At 40.7% G+C, this 24,466-nt stretch overlaps 1 protein-coding gene across 4 annotated transcripts in view; it reads left to right on the top strand.

Moving 5' to 3' along the window:
- Positions 1-24,466, top strand: part of MAMDC2 (MAM domain containing 2) — a 98,610-nt gene that overhangs the window by 34,954 nt on the left and 39,190 nt on the right. For all 4 annotated transcript variants that reach the window (XM_075128744.1, XM_048851326.2, XM_048851327.2 and 1 more), the window contains 6 exons: positions 7,116-7,387; positions 10,311-10,395; positions 11,676-11,813; positions 16,790-17,046; positions 18,651-18,744; positions 22,811-22,957. In XM_075128744.1, the coding sequence (XP_074984845.1) occupies positions 7,116-7,387; positions 10,311-10,395; positions 11,676-11,813; positions 16,790-17,046; positions 18,651-18,744; positions 22,811-22,957 (993 nt within the window). The remainder of the gene's footprint in view (positions 1-7,115; positions 7,388-10,310; positions 10,396-11,675; positions 11,814-16,789; positions 17,047-18,650; positions 18,745-22,810; positions 22,958-24,466) is intronic.

Below are 24,466 nucleotides of genomic sequence, written 5' to 3'. Positions count from 1 at the left end.
CAGGCCCCTGAAGCTGATGCAGCAGTTGGAAAAAAAAACAACAACAAAGGAAAACTTGAGAAGAGAATAAAAGTATATGAGGCTGTTATAAAAGAAAACAAACCCATATGCTTGCATTTGGAACAAACAGAGAATCTGGTATAATCTGTACATGATGTAAGAATCTTGGGACATCTAGAGGGAGAGCAAAGAAAGGTCACAATTGTTGCCAAAAAGTCTACAATTAAGTATCACCAATGAGATCATTGTAGTGGAGCAGATGTTTTAAATCCGAAAACAGCAGCATATACTGAACTTGCCAGATTGTTACAGTTGGGCTGATAGATCAAGGCAAAAAGACATTACCACCGCTGGTAGTAGCAATGCTTCAAAAGTACCTTGTGCCCACAAGCAAAAAGCAGTAAATACATTGCTTAGTAGTAGTAGGGGCACATCTCTTCAGAGGAAGGCCTTTAAACCATTTCTGCCTGCACCACTGCACCCAGGACAGTGACTTACCATTGTGGGCAGGAACTCACATACACTGCAGTCAGAATGGTGCAGTAGGCGCTTCACCCAAAATGTTTGTCACTGAAAGACAATAAACATGGAACCCTAAAAAGTTCTTTCCATAGTCACTTTTAAGGATAAACTGTTTAAGAGACTAAGTCAGTACGAGTGAAAATTAAGGTTCCTGCCACAATGTTAATTTGACCACTGTGCAATTCATGTACATTTTATGGTATAAATGGAACAACCTAAACAGAAATACACTCAGCCACAATTTAACAAGAATAGAAAATACTACATATGTGCAATGCAGTCAGATTGCATTGCTGTAGGAACAGTAACGCTATAATTTGTGGACTATTTGGAATGTAGGCTTCACCTTCATTAAGTTAGGGCTAGAGTTTGCCAAAAGGCATGCTTCTGTATATAAAGGGCAGTGCATAGCTGTGCCAAACCTTGAATGGGCATGCTGAGATTGCTATAGTTACAATTTAAATTTGATTCTCTAACCTTGGCATGAAAGTCTGTGCCCATACGAAAATAATGAATAGATGGTTTGCCTTTGAATCTACTGGATGATTCTCTCTCCACCCTTCCCCCTTTTTTTTTAAACTGGATTTGTATGGTATAAAGTAATTCCTTCTCAGAGAAGGTCAATATTAATGCAATGTGCACACAGATATTTTTTCTTCTCCCAGGATAGTCCTTTTGTTTAACTATTGGGTTCTACTTTTGTGCTAATATGCTGAGTCCTTTCATTTTATAAAATGTAAAACTATAGGTAAAGTGTCTTAAAATAACTAAAGCTGCTTGGAAAATAAGGTGTTGGTGGGTTGTTGTTGTTTTTTTTGCTTTGTTTTTGTTCTGCAGAAACTTTTTGTTTTGTTCTACTTTTTGTTGGAAAGTTGAAAACCAAAACACTTTCAATTTTCAGCCAAAAGTATTTGGTTTTCAGGTGTTCAGTTTTCTGGTGGAAAAACTGAAAATATTTGAGGCAGGCAGAGAACTTCGGCAAATTAAACACAGTTTTTTTTTCCTTGCAAAAAAGGTTGGACCAAATAGGGAATCCTGAAGCTGAACACCTCAAGTTTATTCTCCTGAAACTTCTGCTATTTTCAGCCAAAATCACATGAGAACAGCCAGTAAGATTTCAGTGCTGTTAAATCGAACCTGAACCTGAACCTAAACCAGATCAAAACACTGCCTTCACAGTGCAAACTTAAGTGTGCAAAATGATTTCTGCATGGCTTTGGGAAATAGCGTTTGTTAGCTAACCATTGTTGCAGGAAGAGCAAAGCTTAACACATATTATGTAATACGGTGTGGACATCTACAAAAATGGTGTCTACTTTGTTCTTTTATTCTTGGCAATAGAATGGTATGTTAAAAAATAAAACTGGATATTGCTGTGCCAAAGGAGATCTCCATAGAGCAAGTTGTTGCTCCTAGAAACCTTGATGATCCTCTCCTAATTTTTTGTATGGCGGGTACAGAGGAAACAGTCACATGACTTGTAACTTCAAGGCATTTCTTGCAAATCTATGGATTTGGGGGCATAAATTAATGCTTAATAAAATTTTCACTCAGATTTCTCCAGTTCACATTATTAAATAATGTTTCCTCAGGAACTTGCATTTATAAACATGTTTTCCCTTTTCCCCTTCCCCTTAAAACTGTACTGTTACTAGGTTGAATGAACAGCTGTACCGGACATAAACTCCTTTGAAGGGTGGAACATATTTGTGGTTACACTTCCAAATGTTTACACCCTGTTACATCTGCAGAATTGGTAATTTTTAGTTCTTACAAATGCTTTGTAATCTTTTTTTTTTTAAATGGCTTGTAGTTTAGTTTGTTAGCCACAGTATCTGGCTTCCTGTCTTTCATGTTACTCACAGAATGTGCAATCAGCATAATTTTCTTACTGTTTTGAGGAACAAATGCTGCAAAAAAACCACTGATATAATCAGTGCTTAGTGATATATTGATGCCCTTCAGATTTTACTGTAATAGCACTGAAACACTGAAATTTGCTAAGTAAAGATAAAATCATTGTGATCTAGAAGTGCAGTGTTTGTGTGGGGAAAAAATGGCAAGGTTATAGCCTAATCAATTTAAACTGATGTCGGTCTTTAAGAAACTGATTACTAGAGAAGCAAAGTCAGAGACATACTCACCCATGGGAGTTTAAAGGCCTCGTCTTTCAAACTTTACTGACGTGAGCAGTCCCACTGACATCCGTTGGGTTTGCAGGATTTATTCCTTCAGCCGCAGGTCTAGATTGTCACTGCCCTTGCTTGGACGTACAGAGGGTAAGACGAACTTACTCCCCTGTTTGACCCTGCTTAGACTGTCTTCCAGCCACAAGTGAAAAAGGGGAATTATTTGCCTCATATTCCCTCCTGCAAGCAAGTGGGTGGGGAGAGGATGGAGAGTTGGAGGAGCCCTGGCTCTGGTACCTCCCACCAACTTTCCAGCCACAGTAGCTGGCTGGGTGGCACAGTTGGGAGTAAACTGCTCCAAGAAAATGGTTGAAGTACCATACTCCCCACCCAGAGCAAGGGGCGAGCAGGGGAGGAATTGTGACTGGGTCATTGTTCTCTGGTCTGTGCCTAGGATGAAGCAGCTACTTAGGGCATATGGTTGTTGCAGTCTGGTCCATGCTGACAACTCTCTGTGATCACTAGTAAATGAAATGTTCTATACTGTGGAAGGGAATGGGATTTTGAGGAATATTTGTATATATGAAATGCTAGAAAATTAAAATTAGGTTCAATGAGAGCTCTGCCTTAAAAGTTATCTCCACAAAAAGCCTTTAACAAGAGATCTACCGAGTTCAGCCGCTTCCAAAGGTTTCCCCAAACAGGAGAGAACTTCTGGAGGCAACATTTTTCTTCTTTTCTGGCTGGAGGAAGGACAACTCTGCATATGCACACCTCTCTACTTTGGGGAGCTTACTCCCCTCATAAACGCCCCTTAACTTCTCTCCCACCATCGCTCTGGACCAAGTCCTTGTAGTCCTTTCTGCTGGACAGTGTCCTTGTGCTGCAATAGCAGCATATTAGTCAGTGCCACTATTCATTTGTAAGAGGTTTAGAATTTTGTCTCCATCTGAGCTTGATCCTGCAATTTTTAAAATGCTTAAAATTAGGTATGTACTGAAGTGCTTTGCTGGACTGAAGTCAGAGTGCTCAGCATCTTATAGAACCGAGCTTCTCTTAGTCTCCTCACCTCTGCTGCAAAAGGGCTTTAGCATATAACAATGAACTGGTCAAATTAATCTGAAAGAGACGACTCAAGAGACAGGCTTTCCAGCTTTGCGATCAAATATGCTGTTCACTTTCCCGGGGAGTCTAGAGCAAATGAGAACAAGTGTATCATGTATTTAAGGAGCAGCATCAAATTTATGTGGCATAAACATCTAGACTGGAGTCACTAGAGGACATTTTAAAACAAATTACCATTTATGAGAGAAAAGTAGACCCTAGTCTACTTATAATTAAGTTTTCAAGTTAGAAAGGCAGTTGAGTCCCGTAGCTGGTAATTTGAGGTCTCTATCTGAATGTATTTTTCCCTGTCTTTATACTAATCTATTTTTGAAAAACACAAAATGGTGAGTATTATGGTTTGCAGCCATAAGGAGGTTGTGTTTCCTTTGGGGTTTCTCATAAATTCTAGACTAAAATAGGACTGAAATCTAAACAGCAATTGCAATGTCTGGACTCTGAATTATATGTTTCTTCATATCCATGTGTTAAAACGGGGCAAAAGTAGGACCATCTTGAAAATCCAATTCCTTGCCTGAGCTGGATATTGCTGGTTAACTCGATACAAAACAAACCCCCTAACAATGTTTCCGCATCATTCTGTTTAGAATTTTTAGAAAAATTGCATGCATTTTCTGAAAGTGGAGCCTACTGATGTCAACTACCACTGTAAATCAGGAGTCACGCCACTGAAATATGTGGAATTACAATGATGTAAATCTAGTGTGAGATCAGAATCAGACCTAAAGTTTTCTCTCTTTGTGCATGTAAAAACAGGTTTTTAAATACATGCAAGCTGATCATTCAAACTAGGTAAAAATCCATAAATACATTTCTGTACCAATTTCTTCCTGCAATTTGAGTGACTGGGAAAACTGTATACTAAAGGAAAACTGTGATTAAAACCATTCACATTTCACAAGCAGGAGTATATTTAATCACTTGCTTGTGTATAAGCAAGAATATCTGTCATAGAATGGATTAGAGGAAGGACAAACCTGTTGGAGATAAGAAGATAATATTTTTCAGAGGGTATATTAATTGTTATAGAATTCCTGTCTTTTTAAAATATCATTTAGATAAACATTTCATAATACCATACTAGATCTTGGTACAAAGAGAGAAAAATAAACCCTCACAAACATACTGTGCGTTACTTGACTTGCACATGCAACTGCATCTTTTATATACGCAGTTACCTGTTTAGCTGCACGCTCTCATATATGGCAAGCACATATGGTGCCTATTTTTAAATTTTTGGCCCTTGATTTGTTTTTCTTTTACATATTGCTGCATTAGCAAGTCACCCATGATTAACATGCCATAATGCACGTATTCCAAGGCCTAGGGACTAAAAGAGTGTACTGTAGATGTCTATCTTGAAAGGAGAGATCATGGCAAGATGTGAAAATCCATTCCTAAAAAAACAACAAAGATTTTTAATAGGTTGTGCTTTGGATGTGTGAGCAGCAGTCACATATTTGATCAAAATAAATGGCAGTACCGAGGAGCTATTTGAAGGAGGCAAACAGCCAATATTTGTAAGCAACTCTCAAAGAGCTTACAGTGCAAGCATATACATTATGGGCCAGAATTTCTCTTGTCCAGAGTTGCCACTCAGAGCTGCAGAGGGTGTCAGAGAGCTGCCTGGGGGATGCTGTAATGTGCACCAGTGGCAAAAGCGATCAGTGGATTATTTGCTGGCAGAAGATAGCTGGAGCACACCATACTTCAGCCACACTTACTCCCCAACCTCTGCCCCAGTGTGTAGCCTGTGCCAGGGGTTTAGGAATGGGTAAGTTGGGAGCTGTGTATGTCAGCTCTACACCTGCTGGGGTCACAGGACCACTACGTTTCCTTCCCTTTGGGCTACAGGAGTGGAACAAAGAATGTGGAGAGACAGTGAATCAAGCTCTATGTTTCTGGGTTATTTGCTATACAGAGGGCCAAAGCCTTCTGAATGTGAGATGGATTAACTTTTCCACTGTCATTGCAGTCGCGATCTTGGGAATTAGGCTGTGCTCACTCAGGTCCCAGTTTAGCAAAGTACTTAGACATGTGCTTAACTTCAACACTACTCGTGCTTGAAGTTAAGCACTCCCTTACATACCTTGCTGAATGGGGCCCTGAATTTGTAGCCATAGGGAGCCACTGAGCAAAAAACCAGACAGAAGGGAGTGACGGGGCATGTGATACTACTGCAGCTCTGAAGATCCACTCACTCTGACAGAATTTTTCCCAGCCCTGCCCCCAGAGAGTCCTGGCTCCTAGCCTAACCATTTAGAGCGGGCAATGGGAATAACATTTGGAGGAGAGGGATAGCTCAGTGGTTTGAGCATTGGCCTGCTAAACCCAGGGTTGTGAGTTCAATCCTTGAGGGGGCTATGTAGGGATCTGGGGTGAAAATTGGGGATTGGTCCTGCTTTGAGCAGGGCGTTGGACTAGATGAGGTCCTTTCCAACCCTGATATTCTATGATTTGTCCCTTATGTGTTCCCAGTAGATTGCCTAAGATCATTTTACAGGAGGTCTAGGTGATATGCAAATATAGAAGATGGCATCAGACTGGCCACAGGGTAGTTTTGTGGGGTCTTGTGCTATCTACTCGTTTTGGCCAGATAATATTCCAAACAAACAACAACAACACTTAAGCATGTAGTTAGTTTTAAGTATAAGTCTAGTTCCATTGCCTCTTTGGGGATTACTCATGTGTTTAAAGTTAAGCATGTGCTTTAGTGCTTTGATGAATCAGGGCATTTGTACATATTAGTGTATATTTTCAGTAGTAACCTTAGAAAGAACTGCCAACAGCTTATTTCAAGTTCTACTGCAAAACTATGAGAAGTGCTTAGATTTTACTGTCAGTTAAAATGTATTTTTATTTTTAAAAAAGTTGAATTATAAAATGAAGCTAGAGATGTTTCTGTCCAGAAAATAATGGAATATTCCTGTAGGATATCCATTTATTATCTATATAAACAATCACTCCATAAAAGTATAGTTTTAAAGGATAATACTTGAGTAAAATAACTGAAATTTGTTAAAAAAATTAATTCTTCGCACTTATAGCGTCTTTCATCTTAGGATCTCAGAGCATTTTACAAACTTTAATTAAGATTCTCAGTACCTGTAAGGTAGATTATATCTTGTCTACAGATGAGTAAATTGGTCAGAGAGATTAAATGTCTTGCACAGTATGTCAGTGGAGGAGCAGGAAACAAAATGTAGGAGTCCTGGCTCAATGTCCTGTTCTAACCTCTACACAACATTTCCTCCCTAAAATGAATACTTTTATCTAGTGATGCACAAGTAAAGTGTCTGACATTTATTGTCCTATTTTTGTGTATGTTTTTGTTCCTAGGCCATTACATTTCTGTGGATACTTCCTGGGGAACTCACGATGAGAAAGCAGTACTTACCAGTCCTGAACTACATTCTGAAGAGTGGAGCTGCATCAGGCTTATATATCAGATTGCAACAGCTTCAGAGACGTCATTTGATCCTACCAGGCTAAACCTGTATCTGAGGTTACAAGGAGAAAGCTTTGATCATTTACTATGGTCAGCCAAGGAGCCTTCAGATAGCTGGCTCATAGCCAGTCTTGATTTAAGAAACACCACAAAAAAGTACAAAGTAAGTACAATTGTAGAAGATAGTACTGGATTTACTGTGTACATGCTGGAATGTACTGGCTCTTGTTGAACAGGAGAGATGAGGTGGGTGAGATAATATCTTTTTAACAGACCAACTTCTGTTGGTGGAAGAGACAAGCTTTATTTGTAGTGCAGAGCTCTTCTTCAGGTCTGGAAAAAGTAATCCGTATTCAACAAACTGTCATAGATCTGAAGAAGAGTTCTGAGTAGCTCACAAATTTGTCTCTTTCATGAACAGAAGTCGGTCCACTAAAAGATTAATATTACCTCACTTACCTTGTCTTTCTAATGTCCTGGGACCAACACAGCTACAACAACACTACAAACAACATTGACATTCTTCTTGGCTTTCATTGTTGTTTTCAGTAGGTGGATCTTTGAGTAGTGAGAACACAGAAAGAGAACTCAGTGGAAAATGAAAGCTTTTTCACTGGAACCCAGACTCTCTCTGGTTTTCACACACTTTCCTCTGCTACGTGTTCAAGGACCTGAACATGCAGGCTTAATGTATGCAAAACTCCCATTGAATTCAGTGGAAGTTAGGTGCACAAAGGATTTCACATTTAATACATAGTTGCCGAAACGTTGTCAGGGACAATTCTCCAAATAAGCCTGGCATCAAGCTGGGGCTGCCAGAGTGGTCCAATCTGAGCATGCATGGTAACTGGACTGAAAGAGTAGGCATAGAACTGCACGTACATAAACAGATCTCTACTTCACTAAAGGTGGTTTTTTGGTGCAAATAGAATCTCACTTTTTAAGGTCTTTCAGAAAACTCCTATAGAGTGCATGATACTCAGTTTATGTAACTGCCAGGGAGGAAAGAATTAATCCTTCCTGTAACCTGTTAGCTGCTGGTTCCAGGGCATCTAGGCATTTTAAAACTGATTGATTTGGAGATTGATTCGGGATAGCAATCTGTTAATTCTATCCCTAAAATCAAGTAGTTAATGCTGACCTCCATATATCTTCAGTCCCTAAAATCCAAATTAATGCTGCCCCCCACCAACAAAATAGGTTAATAACCTCCCCAAATTAATCAACTCTTACCCCCACTTGGATTAATCAGCTATGCCCCCAGATCAGTAATTACTTTCCAGTCACCACTCTTCTTTAGAGAGCTGCTTAGCTTTTGTTATTCCCACCCTCACTGGTTCTTGCTTCTGCTCCCCTGCCCTCAAAGGAGAAGAGGGTTCGAGGCTTACAGGGCAGTATTGATACCCAAGCTCTTTTCCATAGAGTATCTGGCAGTAGCTTTCTTCACTTCACAGTCTGGTCTCAAAGCTCCCAGCTCATTGCTAGCTCTTGTACTACCTCACTAGCTGTCTCTAACTCTCACTGAACCCTCTAGAAGCCTTTTTCTCCATGTCCCTGTGACATCACCGCCTCACTGAGTGACTGCATTAGTACCATCCCCAGGTTCCATTTATGTTGACATACACACTTAGAAAACTTCAGCAAGTACCCGTGAAAAAAAGTCATTGTCTTGAATGGTGGCAATAGCTACACTAGGCCCATGCTTTTGTTCTTGTCTTTGTCACAGGGCTCATGGGGACAATAAAGAATACCTGGTGATGGAATGATAAGGATGGTCATTCCCCCTTAATGTCCCCAAACTGTGCATACACACAAGCATAAGATCCTGAGCTGAGGTGGAAGGGATGTGCTCTGCCCCAGCTGTGGTACTGCAGCTGGGGAATTCTATATCTGAGCCTATCCCCAGGAAAGAAAATGAGAAATGTTCTATTGATTTTAGTGGGAGCAGGAGCAGGTTCCATGCTTGTGTAAAACATGTTAGGTTAAATTAATCTGTGATGTAATGCTGTTCAAGTCACTGGAGATACCTAAGAGATGAATTTTTCCCAATAGCCTTCAGGAGGAATGGGAGGCACATTGATACATCTATATAGCAGCAGTACTATGCAGAACTCCTAAGTGTTTGCATTGCCAGCATTAGCTGGGGCCCAGGGGCCGGAGTCATGGCCTTATTCCCATTCTGCTCAGACATGTCTCTTTTGGATATGTGCTTCTGGAGCACTTGCAGCCATAGCTGCCTCCAGTGATGAGCTGCCAAAAGCTGAAGAACCGGTTCCTTCACTCACTCCAGGTCTTTGGCGGCAGGTCCTTCACTCACTCCGGGTCTTCGGTGGCACTGAAGGACCCGCCGCCAAAGACCTGGAACGAGTGAAGGGCCTGCCGCCGAAGACCCGGAGCACCGCCGGGTGAGTAAAAATTAAAAAGAGATTCTCAGGGGAGCCTCCCCAGCCAAGAGCTCAGGCGGGCCGGACAGGATGGTCCCGTGGGCCAGATGTGGCCCGCGGGCCAGAGTTTGCCCACCCGTTTAACAACCAGTTCTAAACTGGCTTCAGAATGTAACAATCGGTTCGTGCAACCCGGTTTGAACCGGCTCCAGCTCACCACTGGCTGCCTCCCATGCAGGAGTATTAGCGCAGGGGAAGCTGGAGTCAGCTGCCTGGGCCTACTCAGCCCATCCTACTTAAGGGTAGCCATAATGGTGAAGTTTTGAGAGAGAGGATCTGTGGGTGTTTTATCTCTTTATAGTAAATTAATGTGCATCTGAAGGTGCCATATCAACAACAGAGGGGTCTGAAGTCTGTTATCTGCAAAACAGGTATAACACAGTGGGTAAAATGCAGGCTTCCTCTCACTATCCATCAATGTGCTTTAGCGCTGACTTAGAGGAAAGAGAGCAGTACAGTCTCCATGCCCATTCCATCCTTGGCCTCTCTGTTGCCCAGCAAGGGCACCTCTAGTGATTAAACACAGGACAAGACTGCTACATTTATTTAGCTACTCTAATATCACAATTTTAAAGTTTCGATATTATATACAGTAACAGAAATACTAGCACCCAATTATACTATTGTGTTTATATTTTCCAGATTGTACTGGAAGGTGTACTGGGACAAGATAATTCTGCCAGTATAGCAGTTTTTGAAATTAAAATAACTAATGGATATTGTATTGGTAAGTACCATCCCTCTCCCCATGTGCATAGATGAAAACAAAAAATATTTTTTATTAGAGAATAGTCTAGCATAGTCCATGTAAAAAGTTCACTATATTTAAACTCTGTGTGTGTGTGTGTGTGTGTGTACACACACATATATAGGTCTCTATGACAGAGAGAGAGCTTCACTTAAATGTATATATTTCTGGGCTATTTATTGCACATTCAAGATCTACTGTAGGACTCAGAAAACTAGACTGCTGCAAGTACTGGACGTAACAGCTGCAACCCTATGACTAACTGTCCATTCATGCTTCATTATGCAGATGTCCGAGCAGCTCCATAGTTACAGTTGTGTTGATGATTGTACGTAAAGGAGGAATTTTAAGTCCCTTAATTCCCCATGATATTTCCCAGAGATCCCTACCAAAGTAATAAAATTGCAATGAGCAGGAAATATTTAAATTTTTAGGTAAATTTAGTGGTGGATGAATCCGCATTTTTCCATTCTTGTGTGTATACGTTACACACTAAAAGATAACATTTCAAAGTAACGTTTTATTGTGCTCTGAATAACTTACTTATCACAAGCATCACATGCTTGATAATTCATGCATACTTTACTCTTCTTTGGGCAGGCTACTTTTTAAACATGAAGTTTAAAAATAATCATTACATCTGTTTGGCTCTGCAATGGACATTCAATAGACAGGGGGCCTTTCTGTTTTACCAGCCCTGCTCCAATTACAATAGTCATTGCTATAAATCTCAGCTATCCAGCTATGCTCCCCAGCCTGTCTACCTGCCTGTGACTACAGGGCCCAGCCAGCCCATCACCATAGCTCCCTGCACATACACCCCATTTCACTGAGCCCCATTCCAGCCTCTCTTGGACCCACTGTGGTTCACCAGTGGGAGCTCTGGTCTGACAGACCTGATAAGGGTCAGAAAGTAATACACTGAGTCCCTGTTTTGGCATTTGCAATATTTTAATTGGTGCTAAATTCCAGCAATTAGTGAGATACTTTAGCAAATGTCAAAAGAACAAGCGGGATTGAACAGGACGTGACACAATAGTTCATAGCACACATCAAGGGTCATTGGCTATGGTAGTGTGGCAGTTTACATTGCTTCCTTTGATGGCTAGCTAGTAAGCCCTGTAGGTGTTTTTTCTTAGATTGCAGAAGGCTAACATGTGGTCTCTACTAAGACAATAAAGTAGATGCTTAGCAATAGCCTTTCTTGGTGCTTCTGTAATGAACATATGTGATCTTCATGATGTTATCTGCAATTGCAGAATGTGACTTTGAAGAAAATCATCTTTGTGGCTTCATGAACCAATGGAACCCCAATGTAAACTGGTTTGTTGGTGGAGGCAACGTTCGAAATTCACAATCCATTTTCCCCAGAGACCATACATTTAACAGTGAATTGGGTAAGCAACAAGTAGATTATCTAAACTAATAATAATCTGTGCCCACAAAAGCATCTAACTTTTAACTTTTGTATTGTGGTAGCAACTAACCGACCTAACCAGGTCACATGATCGAAAGATAAACTAAGACTTTACTTTTGCTTACCCTGTTGTCAATGAAAAATAAAATAAATGGTTGGCGAATAATATTGTGACATTTATAATGGTGCAAAGGAAGGGCTGCGTTTTAAGAGAAAGTTAGGAGGCCAGGTCCTTGCTACTCATAATTCCTCTTTTTGCTGCTCCTCCTGAGGTGACTTCCTTCAGATCTAGGCTGAGGGGATCAAAGGTGGTGTAAAGGCCAGCTATTCTCCATTCCTTTCCTAGCTAGTGTAAATACCTCAGAGAGTAGGTGAAACGCATTCTTTCTCAAACTTGCTCTCTTTATATTTCCCCTCATCTACTACTTAATATTGTATGTGATTGGAAAAAAAAAGTCCATTTATTTTTCATTCCAATACTTGCCTGTTCTAAGTTTCTCACATTGGAATGTGGGAGTCACGTGGCTTGAGATATTTAAAACAAGAATAGACAAAGTATTGGAAAAAATACTATAAGAAACAATCCTGCATTGGCAGATGGAGAATGGGCTAGATGACTTAGATGTTAGTGATGGAAAATACTTATTATGATTCTAAAGGCTTTGATCCTGTTTCTTCTTTCTCATTAAGTTCTTGTCTTCATCATTTTCTCTCATTCCCATCACTCTTTTGGGTCCGTTTTACTTTCAGTGGTCAGGTAACTTTCATATGTAAGTACAGTAACACACCAATGATGATAGGAATCAATTGCATCTGCAGCATTAATAGGAGACTAAGCCCTTTTGTCTGTTGAATAATTTAGGCCCTGATCCTACAAAGATTTTATGCACATACTTAACTTTGTGCACTGTGAGCAGCCTGCTTTAAGAGCAGGAGCAGATTTACCATGAAACACACCATGTGGTGGCACCAGGCCCCCCACCAGGGGGCCCCCCAAATGCAGGATAAATATCTGACAACCTGCCCCGAGACCCGGCTGCCTGCATGCCGTGGCCGATGGTCCCACGCCACTCCCGGAAGCGGCCGACTGCTGGCACATCTCTGCATGCCCCTAGGGGGGAAAGGGGAGGAGGCAGCTCCCCTGCCCTCAAGGGGTGTGCAGAGACATGCCAGCAGCAGGACTAAGGTGGCTCCCTGCCTGCTCTGCCTCCCTCCCTCCCATGCTGCTTTCCTCCTGGAAGCGGCCGGCATGTCCCTTCAGCCCCTCGGCGTGTGTGTGTCTCCGAACTCTGCCCTCACCCTGAGCGCTGACTCCACTCCTCCCATTGGCCAGGAACTGCAGCCAACAGAGACCCCCCTGCCCCTGGCTAAGAGCTACTGCCAGAGGGGTGTGTGTCCCGGTCACTTTGGGAGCCGTGCTGCCCGAGGTAAGCACTGCTCCCCTGCCCCCCATCTAGAGCCTGCACCCCTCACCCAAACCTACTCCCAGAGCCTGCTCACCCCCCCGCTCGAACCGCAACCCCCTGCCCCAATCAAGGTACCGTACTTTATTTTCATTTACTTCTCATTACTTATAATATAGGAGGAGGATGAAGAAAAAAAGAATGAAAAACAGGGTGGGGGAGGTAAGAGGATAATGTTCTTTTTCATGGCTGGGTCCCCAAGGGGGGACCCCAAAAATGAAGCTGTGCACAGGGCCCCACTAACTCTAAGTCTGCCACTGGTTTAAGAGAAGTCTGCTCACAGTGTGTAGAGCTGAGCACGTGCATAAGTCTTTGAAACATCAGACCTTAAGTATCGCTCTCATGGCAACTTTTCCTCATTTTGTATTGTGCTCCTTTACTCTAGTCTCATGTTCCTGTCATCTTTTACATTCCACTCTTCACCCAGTCCAGACTTGAGCAGATGTAAGGGCCTTATAGCTCACTGAAAGAACAGCAAATTTAAAAAAAAATAAAAAATTTGTAGCAAACGAAAAAGTAGAAGTTTTGAGTTGCTTTTGATATGAAAAAACTTCTTCTTGGACACTGCTTTGTAAATATTAGACATCTAGTTTGTGAATCAGTTGCTTCAGACATATAAAAGATGTGTTTTCTCTTTTAAACATACAAGGAACTTGGCATGGGAAAAAAGTTCACTTTCCTCCCTCAGTGGTAAGAAAGGCTAAAAGATAGAATTCTCCTTAAAACCATATGTATTACCAAAAGCTCTGTTCAGCAGGTATTAAAAATTATACCAGGCTGAGTGGCCATTTCTAAGTGGGCTGTGCTGAACATATGAATATGTATTTTCCATGTGGATTTGGCCCAAAATTCAGAAAGCAAGTGAATGTCTTATACATAGATCCAAGAACTAGTATCCTGATAAATGGTTCCTGCTCTAAATATATGCCCCTTACAAGGGAACAAGACCATGCTATCTGTTCTCACCACCTTTATTGGTTGTAACATTAGACTAGAGAAGACTGCTGCATTTTGCAATGGCTTTAGTCTCTGGGTGAATTCAAGATGTAACCCCAGTGAGATTTGCAGGTCTTTAGCACTTCTGAAAATCAGGCAAAAGGTATCTTGAGTTGAGCATTGAAAAACAGAGGCACACAAAATTAGCAAACTCTTCTACAAATTTTGGCTGTAGATTCTGAAAATTAAAAAGTACCTGTGTAACTTGAATGAAGGAACGTGAATGCAAAAGCTAGTTAAACCCTAACTTGTGCTCTAAAAATAGAGTGGGTGTCCTATTCAAATCGTAGTGCTGTCTGTTTCTTTTGCCCTTTTAACAGACTTTATTGATTTTCATGTGATCTACTGATTTTGATAGTACAACAAAAGACCGTAATGCTGTTATGTTTAGAGCAGTGACTATGATGCAGTTTTACAATCTCTGTAAAACTTACGCATTAAAAATCTTCTATTGGGACCCTGTTCTGACTGTCGTCATTTGTAGGGGGAAAAACAGACATGAAAGAAGAGATTAAAACCCATCAGTGATCCAGATAACTTGAAAAAGTTAAGAAAAATTTTCTGAAATCTTTATAACATGATTGTTATGGTCTGTAGTCTGTTTAAGAAAAAAGAAACCACCCACAACTATATCTAGGACAAAACTGTTCCACATTTATAAATACTGAAATAACTCATTGTCTGGATTTTAAAATTATGGTACATGACAACGTGCTGCCAATTACAGAAACCTTTTCATCCTTGTAATGCCGAGCCATACATATTCCAAGCGTTTGCTTATCATTGATATTGGATGGAGGAATTCAGTGAGCAGAAAGTATAGGGAATGAAACACAACTCATTTATATGACATTGACTTAGCTGGAGTTAGAAGACTTTTATTTCTTTAACTTAACTAGGGTTCTGTTCTTTAGGTCATAGAACACAAAGCACTTAAAGGCTTAGAGGATCTTTCGGATCTCTCCTTGTACATAAAACTTATGTAGTAGATGCCTTTTCTTCACTACTTTGCTTGAAGTGCCTCTTTTACACTATACTAGCAAAGACAGGGCAGACTTTTTAGTTCCTTGTTGATCTTAGAGAAAAGAAGTTGAGGGCATTCTAAGGGCAGCAATAGGCAAGACTTATAATTCAGATCTTAAACAATGTGAAGTGTGTGACAAAACAAGAAACCAGGAAATGAAAAGTGATGGTTAACACCTCCTTAACTGATGCCGCTGTGCCTTTTACCACCACAATTGTATGAGTTGAGTACAGAGTATCAGTCTAACACTGCTTGGCCCCCAGTCAGCTAAACAATTGGTAACCAATTTAACTTGAGTTTAATATGTTACACTTTCACTAGCCCACACTTGGTGACTCATTGTTGAGAACCTTTCACCATTTCTGAATGAGCTTGCCACAAACAGTGAAAATTAAGTTGCGACAAGTGGTAACACTGCATGGAAACAATGAAGCACCAAAAATGCCCTCAGCCAACTGCAGTAGAAATGAAACCTAGGTTGGGAGGTTGGTGGCGAGGCAGGAACTTGCCAGACTAGTAAAAGAGGCAGAGACAGCCAAATTAGCCCTTCTCAAAGTCCAAGATGAAGTGGTCAACAGCTAAAGCTTCTAAGTTCATAAAATATCAACTAATTATTTGGGCTACAGAGATGAGGAACCTCCCCAGCAACAAGTATATACAAACCAACATACAAACCTTAAAATGTTAGCTCTGAAATAGCCTGTGGTTGTGGCATTTCACTCTACTGTTATATATATTTTCACCATGCTGAGCAATATTTTTCCATGATAAACCTCATCTCTGATCAATATATATTATTTTATGTCCTTTAACTGTGGCAGCTCTGGGTGTGCATCAGAGACCTAGAAAGAGAGAATGTAAATATACAGATATGCATATGCTGTTTAGATAAACAGAAATACATATAAAGGGTCAAATTCTCAACTGCTGTAAATCAGCATAAATCCACTGAAGTCAATGTAGCTATGTCAATTTTCAACAACTGAGAATCTACCTCATGTGTGTGCAGGAAGTAACCTACTTCTTTTATTCTAATCTGACTGGGACATGGTAAGTTTCTGTCCTTTGAATTTTTTCAGTTGTGAGTTTGGAGAGCAGATTTTTTCAATTTAAGGTAAAATTGAAGACTTAAATGACTTGAGACAGCAACAGGTAAGGGTTGCGATTGGCTTATTTACCTCTGGAATCCCAGTCTCTCAAAATCACAACTCACCAATATGCTATTCATAGGATTGTGCCAAGAGAAGAAGAGGGGAAAAGAAAAAGGGAGGCAGCATCTGTAATTTGTCAAGTGAAGAGAGTATTACTACTATTAGCATTTCTAAGGAGGCCCTCACAGTAGTTATCCAATGTATATGTTGTGGATAAGCAGCATATCAAATTTCTGCACATCTATTGATACATCTATTTAATTGTCATTTTCACCATTATATATATTTAAGGGGTTTTTATATATATATTTATATTTTTTAGGTCATTACATGTATGTGGACTCTATCTATGTCAAGCATTTCCAAGAAGTGGCCCAGCTGGTCTCACCTAAGACAACCACTCCCATGTCCGGCTGCTTATCCTTTTATTACCAACTTCAGCAGGAGAGCGGCATTGTTTTTACTCTCTATATGAGAGATATAAATGGCTTTTATGAGGAGATCTGGAAGATAGACCGTACAATGAATACAGACTGGAGTTTAGCAAAGGTTGATTTTGATGCACCATATCCAATGGAGGTAAGAAAATCAAAACCTGTGCAGTATAGCTATATCTTCCACAGTTTGCATTGCAGCTCCATATGTCAGTGCTGCTGACGTACCGCTTCTTCTCTACTATGTCATAAAATCAAATAGAACATGTGTATCTCTGTCATCATGTCTCTTACCTTCAGAGGGCCTACTAGTGTCCAGGTATGGCATTGCAGGGATTGTTTCAGTCTAGCACCCCCTTTTGTTGGTTTGTTATGTATGGCCTAGTCCTCCTGCCAGGTCGCTGTTCAGTTCATTCCCCTTCCGGGGCTAACAGAACAGTCCCCAAAATAGGAAACTCTAATCCATCTCCTGGCCTCTATCTGGTGCTTGATATTCTTGGCTTCTTTTATCTTTGTTGCCTGAGCATCCCCTCTTGGTCTAGGGAAGAGGTAGGGGAACCCTGTCTGCCCTCTCCTCTGGGTTCCAGTCTGGGGACCTTATTTAGGCAGTTAAGGACTGTTCCTTCAATCCCACCACCATTTCCCCTTTGCTTCACTTATCAGCATCCTCATAAGATCAGCAGGCTCTGTTGTCCCTGCACTGACTCTGTGATTCCTCACAGTTTCTCCTGGGACTAGCTCAGGAGGCATCTCCTACAAGCCAGTTTCGTTCCTCTCTGCAGCAGACGGACTGTACAATTCTAGCAATTCTTTGCCCCTTTCTTCAAGGCAGTCAGTAGCTCTCTCTTATGAACAGGAGTTCCCCTCAGCCCTCTCCTTGGAGCTGGGAGTGTGCCTCATGCCTCTTGCCTTAGATTAGTCAGTTGCAAGGCCTTGTGCCAGCTTCCCTCAGCTGAACACCCTTCCTAGTAAGCCTTCCAGTCTGGAGGGTTTGTCAGGCTAGACTTCTGCTGTCAGCATCTCCCTGCTCTGATGGAGGAGGAAGCCTTTATACTGCTCCCCTTCTCCTAACCCCTTCCTTGCCCTGCCCTCTCTGAAAGATTTGGGCCTTTAAAGGTACGGTCTTCTGATTCCTTCCCTAAGCACCATTCATTCCCAGGACTCTTAGGTCTCTACATGTATCTTTTGAACTCCTCTGAACATTTTAAAGGGCCAAGTGGTAGGGCTGACCAGGAGGCACTACTGCCCTCTATCCTGGCCTACCCCATTGCAATCTCATTTGAAAATAAATGCCCTTTTAAAAGTTGTGGTAGCTAATGCACCCGAGTGTACTCTCTGGGCTGTATTATTCCTTTTCCCTGTTCAGATAGGATGCCTCCAGCAACCACAGCTTAGATCTTACTCCTCCACAACCCCCCTTAACACAGCTCGATTTCTCAAAGCTAAAATTGAGCTCTATATTTTATTATTATTTTATTCTAAATCTCAGGGCTATCCAAAAGAAATAGGAAGTAGAAAGTGTTTATTCTTTGCTGACTCTTGATGCTTCACAGAATGGGAAGAAGATTCCATCCTGACACCCTCCCTCTGTCCCCATCCCGGCCTTGGAATGCCAATACCTGCACTATCCTCTCAAAGAGGTTTTGTAGTTTTTCCTAAGTAATCTGAATTCCAGATGATGAAGTTGTGTTACTACATTGTAGTGACATACACAATAGATAAGTAATAAATTGCCATTTATTTTTTCAGGTTATTTTTGAAGTTGCTTTCAATAGTGCCAAAGGAGGCTATGTTGCTCTTGATGACATTTCTTTCTCTCCAAATTATTGCAGCAATCAGACAGGTATGAATTATTTTGGGTATTTACTTTCCATAGTTTCTCCCTTCCTCTGCCTCCTTTTATCAGTCTGTAGATTTCACTGCTTGGAATATACTATAGTGACATTCAAATACTAGCCTGCTCAATTTAGCAATGCCACTGGGTTCCTCCTCTTAAGAAATGAAATGGGATTGTAGAATAAATGATACATGCAGATCAGAAGTGAGGGTAATTTACCCTTTGTGTAAAGCTCTTTGAGATCTGATGATGGAAAAGCACTATATATGAACTAGGTATTTATTTATTATTATTTATTATTATTATTAGTCATTGAAACAACATACTTAGGGACATGGTGGATTGTCCATCATATGACGTCTTGAATTCAGGACTGGATATCATTCTAAAAGGTGTGTTATAACTCAAATAGAAGTGATGGGCTTGATGAAGAAATTACTAGGTTGGGTTTTATGACCTGAGTTATGCAGGAAGTCAGACTAGATTATCATAATAGTCCCTTCTGACCTTAATCTGTAGATTGCCAGAGCTTCAAAACTAAAGCACAGCATTTTAAATTTTGAGTAGGAATAAAGAAGATTTTAGCTCTGTATTTGGCACTGGTGCAACCACAGCTGGAACACTGTGTCCACACTTCAAGCAGGATGTTGATAAATCTGGAGAGGGTTCAGGGAAGAGCCACAAGAATGATTAAATGATTGGAAAACATGCTTTGTAGTGATAGACTCAATGAGCTCAGTCTATTTAGCTTAAAAAAGAGAAGGTTAACAGGTAACTTGACCACCGTCTGTAAGTGCCTTCAAGAGGACCAAATATTTGATGATGGGCTCTTCTATCTAGCAGACAAAAGTATAACAAGATAATGACTGAAAGCTGACGCTAGACAAATTCAGACTGGAAATAATTTATCAGTGAGGGTAATTAACTGTTGGAACAGTTTACTAAGGGTTGTGGTGGATTCTCCATTACTGACTATTTTAAAATCAAGATTGGATGTTTTTCTAAAAGATATGATCTAGTTCAGCAGGAATTATTTAGAGGAATTTCTATGGCTTGTGTTATACAGAAGGTCAGACTTCTGGCCTTGGAATCATGGAAGTTTTTATGAAGTATGTAGAGAATGTCATTCATTTGGGCAATTGATCCAAAACAGAATGGTCTACCCTTCCTCTCAGACAAGTTGCATGCTCCATGCTGCAACTGGAAAGCTAGTTGGAATGCTGTGATTCTATCTCCCCTGAGGTTAAACAAATTTCCACAGAGACTGAAGCTGGTACAGCATGCCTCTGAGGGAGCATGGGACAGGGACAGGTGCCCAAAATTAAATAAACAAGGTGCCATGGTGGCAAGAAACCACAGGTGACTGGCAAGGGCTGTATCCTTCCCACAGTGAGGACATGTCCCAGTGTTAATATCTTCCCACATGCCTGGTATGCCCTTTCAGAGTTAAGTCAGAAGATACCTTTTGGGGTCATGTGACCTACTCACTTCCCTCAGTTGATGGAGTGACTAGCTGCCTCTGAGAGGGGAGTGTTGTCAGGATTTTATTAGGTTTCCACAACAACAGAACCAAGATGGATCCATGTGATTGTTGTTGTGGGGCAGTTAGGGCCAGGATTCAGCCCTTGGCAGATACAGTGTCTGTCCCTGGACTAGCCAGATACTGTTTAGTTTGAATGTTGCTTTTCGTTGCTAAGTAACATTCTAACAAAATGATTAATGATTTGCTATCAAACCTATTCATTCTTTTTGGTCACAATTATGAATTCTTTTGAAATGGGAAGAAAAAAACATTTTGTACTGATCTAGTAGAAAGCAATTTCTTCCTTTTTTACATCTATCTCTACATGGTCTCTGCAAACTTTATCTGCACAGCTTAAAGATGCATTCTCTGGAGGGCATGAGACTGAGACCCCAGGTGTGTTGCTAATCTACCAGTCTTGGTTGATTGAATGTAGTTTTTGTATAACTATCTTCTCTCCTCCTGTTCTGGTTTTACTCATTTTTGTAACAGTCTGTGCTTGGGATTTATGTATTTTTTTGAGTTCTTGATTATGTTTGCAATAATGTTGCACTTTGATCCATTTATGACTTATACTGATAATATATTTTCCTCTTCTATTTTAACTTTCAGATGTTGTTTATTTGATGGGCTAAATACAGTCTGTTACCTCTTTAGAACACAATACAGTTTATTCTAAATATCCTGACTCAAATTCTTATCCACTGTAAGTGCGTGGAACTCTAGGTTGTCAGTGGAGCTACATTCAGTTACACCAGGTCTGATTTTGGCCCATTAAGTTTTTCTGTGTGAGAAATTCATGCCAGTAATTTCCTTGGTGTTTTGTTGAAATATGTTCAGTTACTTTTTAACCTTTCAGTCTTGTCACCAATTCTCCTATTTCCATCTCTAGTTGCTTTGAGTACTTCTGAAATTGCATTCTCTTTCTGCTTGGCTTTAGTGGTTCTCTGCCTCCAGCTGTCCAGGAGACTGTGTCAGCTCTATCTGAAATCCTTTGTTGTATAATAGTGACATTAAGTTTTGATTTTTTTTCTAGGAGTTCTGATTCAAAAGTGCACAAATATTAGCTCAGATCTTCAAAAAATCTATCAGCCACCCATTAGTCAGAGGACTAAACTTACTAGTCACAGGCTGATTCAAAAGATGGGGCCTGGCTCTTCTGGCCAATGCCCTAATGAAAAGCTGAATTCAATCAGCACCCAGAGTCAGGGTGCAGGGATTTTTTCCAAGTGCTGTTCTTGGACCTTGCTTGGCACCTCTATCTTTCACAGCTGGCTCATAGGTGTCTGTTAAATTTAAAGCCACCACAACCCTATTTGTCCACTGGAAAGGAAGAGAAGCACTTACTTTCTGCTTTTCCTTTCTACTCAGGGTCTTCCAGCTGTTGTAAGGGGTAGCATCTTCAAAACATTAACCCTCCCTTGCCCTCCTAGCTGCTGCAATAGGGTTGGTTGCCTTTAGGGCTGATCTGTTTTCAGTCTTCTACAAGGGCTGAACCCCCCCCCCCCTTTTTTTTTTTTTTTTTTTTTGCTGCTAACTTAAAGCTTAGTTTCTGCAGAAACTAAGCACACGGATCCCCACGCTTACTCTGGGAAAGCTCCTACTTGGCAGTAGCAAGCAGACTTTTCAATCCTTGTATTAGCTACTGTACTGTAATGCTAGGGAGGACTGAGCCAGGCCATCACGGAGCTCCTATAGACCTGACCTACCACCTGTAGGAACATCCCCTGATTGCCATATGTTGATTTTCCCCAATAACTTGTACAAATGATCTGTGAATATCTTAGAGAGAAGCCTTTTTTATTAGAAGCAGTCTGCCGGGTGGAGATATTTTTAGATTAAAACTCTGGCCTTTGAATTCCACACAGCAGGAAAACCAAAAAGCCTTCAGCATGAATGAAGAGATTAGCTCAACTCTTTAATAAATTACACCATTTATAGTAATGTTTTCCTTTGTGCAGTGAAACATGCAATACTAATGTGAATTGAGCAAAGCTCCAGATGTCAGCCATAAATAAAAAATACTACCCCCATCCACCCCTACCTACCTTTCAGGAAAGGAGGGTTTGTTTAAATGAATAAATAAAATTTAAATATTTGTCTTAGAAGGTTATCACACTGGAAATCTAAATATTATTATTATACACACACTTTTTGTCTGGATATCTTTTGAATGGAGTAAGACAGAAAAAAATGTCTGGGTGTCTTTATGCATTACATCCTGAAGGAGAAATTTTATTTTCTTTTGACGTCTGTTGCCTATTTATTTTTTTTATAGGGACTGTGAAAGAGGTATTTCCCCCCTTGGCAAAATATAAGAAAATAGGATCTATTTGTCATACAAAAATGATAGTCAGGCTGACATCAAACTGTGTTCCATATGTATAAAGTGTGTGTGTATATGTATCTGCTTCTCTTCTGCAATACACACAATTACTAGTCATGAACAAACCGAGATAAAACAGAATACATTTTGGCATTCTTGTTCTTAAAATACTTATGCATATTACAGTGTACCCCTCCTAGAAGAGCATGTTTATCTTTTTGCAGGATTTTCTTTCAATCCTGCTGAGGCAAGCTGCAATTTTGAGGAAGATCTGTGTCATTTTTATCAGGATCACAAGGATGGCCCTGGCTGGAGCAGAGTGAAAGTAAAGCCTAATGCATATAGGACTGGAGATCACACTACTGGATTAGGTAAATCGAAAGTTCTTTTAAGTGGAAAAGTCCAACTGGATATGAAGGTTAAATTACTCTTTATTCCAGAACAGACTATGCAATTGACATACTGCTCTGCACTGGGGGTACGGCAGAGAGATACTGCCCCAGAGGGAGCTCTGTAACCTAAGAACCTGTTAATGCCAGCTGGCAAGGGGGCGCAGAGTGGGTGCATAGAGAGTACAGGTGTCTCTTGAGTCTGGCATGTACATTCTGTTTCACCAGAGAGGGTCATGTGCATCCTTTAATGAAAGGTTATGTCATACTGATCCTCATAATTGTTGCAAGATGTCTGTACGGATGATAGAGTTGTGTATATGTACTGAAAATATATTTTAACATCTGTCACAATCAAAGAGGAAAACAGGTTTTCTTCCAGAGAGGAGGTAAGATGCATATCTGTCAAAATGTAAATTAAGCATTGCAAGCCAACACAATAGAAGCGCTATTTACATAGAGCGTCAACAGAAAAGGAGCACACAGGAAAAGAAAACAAACTATCGGGGTTAGCCTAGCTGTGTGCAAAGAAAATGGACTTGGGGTGGGGGTTTGTACAGGAGGCGAGGAAGACACCCCTTTATCCTGCATCTAGGAAGTAACCAGGCAGTATGATTACATTCATAAAAATGGGATTTTGATGAGACTTGGTGGAAAATGATGATGCAAAGGACATTTGGGGTAAGAAATTTATTTAGACAGAAAGTAGTCTCTTAAAGTAAGCTTAGTCTATAGGGATCGTGTTATGATTCGTTTTATATGTAACCCTTCTGTTTCCATTATTCTCACGCATTATCTCTTAAACCTTGATCGTTGATAATCAACTGATGATCATTTTCACTATAAATATATCTCAGTGTTGTGGTATTATACAAGAACTGATCCTGAGTTGACTCGAACAAGCTGGTATGTACCCTCTCCTCTTGGGGAGAGCAAACCTGATGTTCCTTGGAGTGTACAGGGTGCTGACCCCTGCAGGGGAACACTTTGAAGGGGCTTGGGGACTGGGGTGCACGTACTGTTAATCTGCAAGGCAAAGTAAGAGTTTCCATAACCCAGAGGATAACTAACAGACTGAGGTATCAGGGAGCTGGCACCTAATTAAGCACAAACAAGTGTCCCTCTTGCTTGAGGCAGGGTGGTGGTAAGTCGTGGGCACCCTGAGAACCATCCCAAGCTCCCAGTCATATAGAAGGAGCATGTACACTGCACCATCCCTGTGAAGGTCCTAAAATGGACTACAATTGTGCCTGGCCTTTGCATTTCAGGAGGGGAGGATTATTGTGCACTTCTATCACTACACTCTCACAAGTGCCAGGAAAACCCTTGCCCTTTCTCTATGGAAATATAGGGCCAGATCCTCAGATGATATAAATCAATGCAGCTACATTCAAGTCAATAGTCAACACCAATTTATGCCCATTGAGGATCTGTCCCATAATGTTTTTCAAAGCATGCAATGAACTACTTGTAGGAATTTGTAATAGTCAG

Source organism: Caretta caretta, chromosome 5, assembly GCF_965140235.1.
Source record: "Caretta caretta isolate rCarCar2 chromosome 5, rCarCar1.hap1, whole genome shotgun sequence".
Lineage (NCBI taxonomy): Eukaryota > Metazoa > Chordata > Testudines > Cheloniidae > Caretta > Caretta caretta.
The sequence above is the reverse complement of the archived record's forward strand: the minus strand, read 5'-3'. Positions and strand labels throughout refer to the sequence as shown.